The sequence below is a fragment of the Cinclus cinclus genome, chromosome 11 (assembly GCF_963662255.1).
Source record: "Cinclus cinclus chromosome 11, bCinCin1.1, whole genome shotgun sequence".
Lineage (NCBI taxonomy): Eukaryota > Metazoa > Chordata > Aves > Passeriformes > Cinclidae > Cinclus > Cinclus cinclus.
Window position 1 is genome coordinate 1066664 of NC_085056.1, and position 7415 is coordinate 1074078.

Genomic DNA, 7415 nt, shown 5'->3' on the forward strand with positions numbered 1-7415 from the left:
CTGACACCCCTACACCGACACCTCCTCACTGTCACTGACACCCCAGTACACCCACAGAAACCCCAGCGCTGGCACTGCCGCCGACACACCGACACAAACACCGACACACCGACACAAACACCGACACACCGGCACCGGCACTGCCACCGACACACCGGCACCGGCATTCTGTCACAAGCACCAACACCCCAGCACCGTCCCCGGCATCCCGGTCCACCATACCCCGTCTCCGTTCCCGTGCCTGTCCCCGTCTCCGACCCCGAGGCCAAACGCGTCTCTCCGCCTCCCACGCCCGTGCCCCCGCCCTGCCCCGCCGCCACGGCCCGCTTCGGCCCACGGTCACCACGTACCGGCACCGTGCACCCATCCCGCCGTCCCCGCTGTCCCCGCCGTCCCCTCCGTTCCCGCTGTCCCCGCCGAGCCCCTCCCGCGTGCCCGCCAGGGGGCAGCGCCCCCTCCCCGCTCACCGCCGCGCGCCGCCGCGCCCGCCCCGCCCCTCGAGAGGCCCCGCCCCTCCCGCCCTGCGTGCTGCTGCCCCCTGCCGGCCGGCAGACCGCACTGCGCCGGGCGGGGCCGCTCCGCGACATCCGCACTGTCCCCACCCTACGGACCCCGGCCCCACTGCTGCCATCCGCACTGTCCCCACCCTACGGACCCCGGCCCCACTGCTGCCATCCGCATTGTACCCACGGCTGCAGCCCCCATCGCCAGAACTCCCAGCCCTACCATAGCTTGTCCCTACAGCCCCCATCCCCATAACCCACAGCCTCCATCCCCACTGTCTCCTGCCCTACAGACCCCACCCCTACAGCCTTCATCCACAGTGTTCCCATGCCCACAGCCCCCAGTCCCACTGTCCCCATTCCTTTAGCCCCTTGTTCCTATAGCCCACAGCCCTACTGGCCAATGGCTTCCAAAGGCAGGAAGGGCTCAAATTCAGGATTGTCCTGGGTCCTCCACAGCTGGGCACACACCCAGCCCTGGGGTAACACCCTGGGGTCCCTGGCGTCTGTGCTACCACCTCAGCTTGCGGAACAAAGAACCAGCTGTGTCCTGGCACAGGGAGGTGGCTGCCACACCCCCCCAGCATGGAGAAGGGTGACAGTGGGGACAAAGGCATAGCCTGACTGGGGCAACTGGATCTCAGGGGCAGAAGGCTGGGGAGCAGTGCATGAGGGCTTCTGAAATGCTTCCCCTGGCTGGGAAAGCCTGGGGTGGGGGGCAAACTGTGTGGGTGTCCCCTGTCTCCCCCCCCCACCCAGCAGCCAAAGACAGGTAGTACCTGGACAGCAATAAATTTATTAAGTATTCAAAAAAAAAAAATAAGACACAAACCAGTAAAAAACGAAAAAGGGGGAGGTAGGAAGAGGGGCGAGAGGCCGAGCCGGCTCAGGGGGGAATGGGGTCAGGAGACACTGAGGGGATGGCAGGGGGAGCAGCACCTGGGGGCTGCAGCAGCGCTAAGCCGGGGGGCTGCGGGCAGTGTTGGGGGGCGGCGTCGGGCGTCACTTGGCGCCCTGCGCCTCCGACTCCTCCTCGTCGTCCTCGTACATCTCACCCTCCTCCTCGGCCGTGGCATCCTGGTACTGTTGGTACTCGGACACCAGGTCATTCATGTTGCTCTCGGCCTCGGTGAACTCCATCTCGTCCATCCCCTCGCCCGTGTACCAGTGCAGGAAGGCTTTGCGGCGGAACATGGCTGTGAACTGCTCCGAGATGCGCTTGAAGAGCTCCTGGATGGCCGTGCTGTTGCCGATGAAGGTGGAGGACATCTTCAGCCCCCGTGGTGGGATGTCACACACGGCCACCTTGACATTGTTGGGGATCCACTCCACAAAGTAGGAGCTGTTCTTGCTCTGGATGGCCAACATCTGTTCATCCACCTCCTTCATGGACATGCGGCCACGGAAGACGGTGGCCACGGTGAGGTAGCGGCCATGGCGGGGGTCACAGGCGGCCATCATGTTCTTGGCATCAAACATCTGCTGGGTGAGCTCGGGCACGGTGAGGGCACGGTACTGCTGGCTGCCACGCGCCGTCAGCGGGGCAAAGCCGGGCATGAAGAAGTGCAGCCGCGGGAAGGGCACCATGTTGACAGCCAGCTTGCGGAGGTCAGCATTGAGCTGGCCAGGGAAGCGCAGGGAGGTGGTGACACCGCTCATGGTGGCCGAGACAAGGTGGTTGAGGTCGCCATAGGTGGGGGTGGCCAGTTTGAGGGTGCGGAAGCAGATGTCATAGAGCGCCTCGTTGTCGATGCAGTACGTTTCATCCGTGTTCTCCACTAGCTGATGGATGGACAGCGTGGCATTGTAGGGCTCCACCACCGTGTCCGACACCTTGGGGGAAGGCACCACGCTGAAGGTGTTCATGATGCGGTCGGGGTACTCCTCCCGCACCTTGCTGATGAGCAGGGTGCCCATGCCCGAGCCGGTGCCCCCGCCCAGCGAGTGGGTCAGCTGGAAGCCCTGCAGACAGTCGCAGTTCTCACATTCCTTCCGCACCACATCCAGCACCGAGTCCACCAGCTCGGCCCCCTCTGTGTAGTGCCCCTTTGCCCAGTTGTTCCCGGCACCGCTCTGCCCTGAGAAAAAAAAAAGAGGCTCCGATGGCCGATGGCCGCTGGCTCCCCACGCCCACTGCCCGAGGGCACCGGGGAGAGGATCAGGGCTGGGACCAGCCGCTGCCGCCGGCAGCACCAGCGAGATCTGACGCCGGGGCGGGGTGGGAAGCAGGAACCGCAGAGGTTTGGCCGTGTGCCGGCAGTGCCGGGCCCCGCGGCGCGGGAGGGCTGCGCTCGCCGAGCGCCCCGGGGATGGCGACTGGCCGGGCGGGTCCGAGGATGCAGGGACTGAGGGGAACATCGGGGGACGGTGCACCCCTCCCTCCCTGGGGACCTACCAAAGATGAAGTTGTCGGGGCGGAAGAGGTGGCCGAAGGCACCCGAGCGCACGCTGTCCATCGTCCCCGGCTCCAGGTCCACCAGGATGGCGCGAGGCACGTACTTGTGAGCTGAGAGAGACCCCATCATGGGAGGGGACCATCCCACCGCCAGAGGTGTTTCCCAGCACCCTGCAGAGTTCTGCAGGGCTGGGTGCACAGATTGTGCCCCCTCAAAATCCCAGGAGCGTGGGTGAACGTCTCATGCCCCCCCAAACAATGGGGGTCACATGGTGTGGGTGCACATGTCCGTCCCCATTCCCCCTCCGGGCCCCGTGGGCTGGGTGGATGTTTGTGTTTTGTTCCTCCCACACCACAGGATCCTGCAGAGCAGGTGTCCCTCTCTCTCCACACCACAGTGTCCCATGGGGTGGATGCAGGTGTCATGCCCACACCCAAACTACAGTGTCCCGTGAACTTGGAGGCAAATGTGCCCCCTGCTCCCCCAAACTGCAGGGTCTGAGGGGTGGGTGCACATGTCTGCCCTCCCGGGGTCCAACAATGCTGGGGTGCAGGTGTTGTGTGTGACCCCTCCCAAATTGCAGGTCCCATGGAACTGGGTGTACACGATTTCCCACTGCTGCAAACTAAATGATCTCACGGGGTGGGTGCAAGTGCCTGTCCACCCCACACCTCCATGGGGTGGGTGTGTCTATCTGCTCCCCCTCCCCATCCCAGCAGATCCAGCTCCTCTTGACCTGGGGGGTCAGACTGGGGCCCCACCCCCCAGCCCAGCTGCCCGGCTACCCCACCAGGGGAGGATCCGAGGAGGGGTCGCTTACAAGAGGCCTCATTGTAGTAGACACTGATGCGTTCAAGCTGCAGGTCCGAGTCCCCCACGTAGTTGCCGCTGGGGTCGATGCCGTGCTCGTCGCTGATCACCTCCCAGAACTGGGGAGGACGGGGAGCTCAGCAGGACGGGAGGCACTGGAACACCCCCAGGCCCCCGGGCGAGGCACGGGGGGACCAGGATCCTCCCATCCCTAGGCAGGGCTGGGTGGGGCAAGAGGCACCGGGACACCCCAAACACTGAAATCCCCAGGCAGGGAGGGGCGGGGGGGCACCGGGACTCCCCAAACCGCCGGGCAGGTCTCAGCAGCGCGGCGGGCACCGGGATCCGCCAAACACCCAAAATCCCGAGCAGGGCGGGGGTACCCCCAAACCCGAGCGGGGCTCAGCAGGGCGGGGGATACCGGGAGCCCCGAACGGCAGGCGGGGCGGGGCGCGGGCGCTGTCCGCGGTGCTGACGGACAAAGGCGGGGGGCGGGGGGGGGTTGGGGCGGGGCGCTTTGTCCTCCCGGTGCGGCGGCGGGGGGGAGGGGAGCGGGTCTGTCTTTGTCCGCCGCCCTGCTCCGCCGCGGCGGGCGGAGCGGAGCGAGGCGGTGCCGCCGTTACCTTGGCGCCGATCTGGTTGCCGCATTGCCCCGCCTGGATGTGGACGATCTCCCTCATGGTGCGGCCGGGCCGGAGCGGAGCGGGACGGGAGCGGGTCGGGGCCGGGAGCGGAGCGGCACCGGAGCGGAGCGGCACCGGGAGCGCGGGGGGCGGCGCGGCCTCCGCCGCATCCTTTATAGGCTCCCGCCGCCGCACCGGGCCGGCCGCTGACGTCACCGCCGCCCGTAGCCAATCAGCGGCCGCCGCCGCAGCGCCGCAACAGCCCTGCGGCACCGGCACCGCCCGCCACGCCCCGCCCGGCCCCGCCCGCGGCCACGCCCCGCCGCGGCGGAGCGGGGACCCCGCCACCCGCGGGGGACACGGCCGGGGGGGACCCCCACCGGCACCCACGGGGAGCGGGGACACCCCGGGACCCGTGCGGGGACCCTGGGACTACCCGGTGTCGGCGGGAGCATCCCGGGGCAACGGCGGCGTTGGCGGGCGGGGGGACACACTCGGGACACCCCTCCCGACCGCGTCCCGGAACGGGGAGGGGTAGGGACAACGGTACGGGAGGGCCACCTTGGGGGTCCCCGTCGCCGGTTGCCCCCGCGGGACCGGGGACAGTGCCGGTGTCAGTGACGAGGTGGGCGGCGGCGGGCGCGGCCCGAGAACAAAGGCGATGGTGATGGGCCCTTTGTCCGGGGGCGGCCGGGGCCAACCCCCGCGTGGGGTCCAGCCTCCCGCCGCCCTGCCGGTCCTTCCCGGTTCTCGCCGGGAGCAGGTGACCCTTGACTGACCGGTGGGACCGGGAGGGACCTCTCCTCCCGGGGCTCCCCGGGGCTGCCCGATGCCAGCCACAGCGTCACTGCAAACAGCCTTTATTGGGAACCGTGAGTCCCTCGCCCGGAGAGGGACCCCGCGGCTCGTCCTGTCCATCTGTCGGTCCATCCGTCTGTCCATCTCGGGATGGGGGTGGCCGTGCGGGTACCGTGTCCCCCTGCCTAGCAGGAGCACGTCACCACCTCCCGCAGCGTCCGCCGGAGCTCCTGGCTCCGGAAGGCATAGATGAGGGGGTCAATCACCGAGTTACAGATGATGAGGATGAGGAAGAGGTTGAAGTAGCTGAAGAAGCAGGTGCAGAAGGGGTTGGTGGGACAGGTGACGATGAGGATGAGGTGGAAGAAGAAGGGCCCCCAGCAGATAAAGAAGACGCCCAGGAGGATGGTGAGGGTGACGGCACCCTTCAGGCTGCCACCACGGTGGGCAGTGGGTGGCTTCTGCTGGCTGGAGATGCTGTGGAGGTGGTGGCGGGCCAGGGCGAACATGTGGATGTACAGCACCAGCATGAGGACCAGCATGAAGAGGAAGAAGCCGATGAGGCAGAGGAGGATGGTGTTGCTGCGGAAGTAGGTGATCAAGACAGTGCTGGAGACGGTGCTGGCCAGCCAGACGCTGGCCATGGTGACCACAGCCCGCTGCAGCGTCATGATGCTGTGGTAGCGCAGGGCGTAGAAGATGGTGATGTAGCGGTCAACAGCGATGACCCCCAGGAAGGAGAGGGAAGACACGACGGAGCTGCAGATGAGCATGTCGATGACACTGTCCATATGGCGGACGATGCTGGGGCGCATCACCAGCACCCCGTGTTCCAGCAGCAGCATGAAGAGCATCTCCGCCAGGTTGCTGATGCTCACCAGCATGTCCGACACCGCCAGGCAGCAGATGAAGTAGTAGGTGGGTGAGTGCAGGTTCCTGTTCTTCAGGATGGCGGCCACCACCAGCAGGTTCTCCACCAGGCTCACTAGCCCCAGCGCCAGGAACAGCTCGTTGGGAATATCCAGCCCCTGGCACCAACCACCACCGGCCCCGACCGTGGCATTGCTCTGGTTGCCCTCGCTGGCATTCGAGGGCTCGCGCAGCAGACGCAGGGGGGCCAGCGTCGACATGGCCCCCTCCTCAGCCCCGGGGCCACCCGGGGCACCCGCACAGCCCCCGAGCCCCCGTTGTGCCCCGCCAGTTCTCCTGTGGCACCCGGCGGCGAGGCCGAGGGGATGCCGAGGAATCGGGGACGGGAGCCGTGGGACGTGCTGGGGGTGCCGTGTGCCCGTGGGGACCCTCCCGTGTGGGGCCGCTCTGTGCCAGCGCTGCCCGGCGTCCCACGCCCGCCGGCCCAGGGTGCTGGGGAAGAAAGGGCCCTTTCTCTGCCCTACTTTAAAGCCGGCTCCCACAGCTCCTCCTCCGAGGAGGGTGGGCACCTGCTTGAGGGAGGCACCCTGTCAGTGAGGGGGGCCGCTGCTGAGGCCAGGCTGAGACCCCCAGGATGGCCCTGGGGAACCTGATTGCTTGGGATCACCATGTATCCAGGGGTCTCAAATGCCTGGACCATGGAGGTGGACCATGCACCCCTGGGTTCATGCCCCTTGGGGTTCTCTGTGCACCTGAGGGTCCCCACGTGTCCTGAGGTCCTGCATATATCTACATACCCTGTGCCCTGCGGGGCTCTGTCCTATGGGGGTCAATGTGCCCCGTGGGACTCATGTCTTGGGGTGTCCCATCTGCTGTGGGGGTCATCCACGCACCCTGAGCTATCTGAGCACCTTGGAGACCCCCATAGAACCCTCTGCACTGCATGATCCCAGCTGTCCCATACATTGGGACTGGGAGGGGTCCCATTCCCGTGGCCCCAGGGAAGATGTTGTACAATGGGGCAGGCATGGGATGCGATAGGAATCGTCAAAGGCACAATTAAATGGGATGCTGCAGAGCCCAGCGCCGGAGGGATCCCAAGCAGGCGGGGTGGGGACAGGACCCATCTGACCATCATGTGCCTTAGGTCCGTGTTGATGCCTGGAGCCGCACGGCTGCCAAAGAGCCATTCACAGCTCCACAAAAAGGCTGATCCCACGGTTATCCACTTCCGTTGGGAAGCCCTTCCCTTTGGCATGGATGAAAATAGCTCAGCTTTGGGCACACACACTGGGCATGGGGTCCCAGGCTGCCAAATTACAGGGATGGGATCCCATGGCATTTATACATACCAGTGGGGAATGGGGCTAGGGGGGGCTGGCTTGAGCCTCAGGGTCTGCACACCCAGCCAAACC

General features: G+C 66.4%; 1 protein-coding gene across 1 annotated transcript; it reads right to left on the minus strand.

Moving 5' to 3' along the window:
- Positions 1-1015: 1015 nt before the first annotated feature.
- TUBB3 (tubulin beta 3 class III) lies at positions 1016-6260 on the minus strand. Its single transcript, XM_062500261.1, has 6 exons — positions 5321-6260; positions 4883-5154; positions 4333-4758; positions 3720-3828; positions 2899-3009; positions 1016-2581 (listed from the first exon to the last, which is right to left on the minus strand). Exons 1-6 carry the CDS (start codon positions 6258-6260, stop codon positions 1506-1508), a joined length of 2934 nt encoding a protein of 977 aa, XP_062356245.1. The 3' UTR covers positions 1016-1505.
- Positions 6261-7415: the final 1155 nt, after the last annotated feature.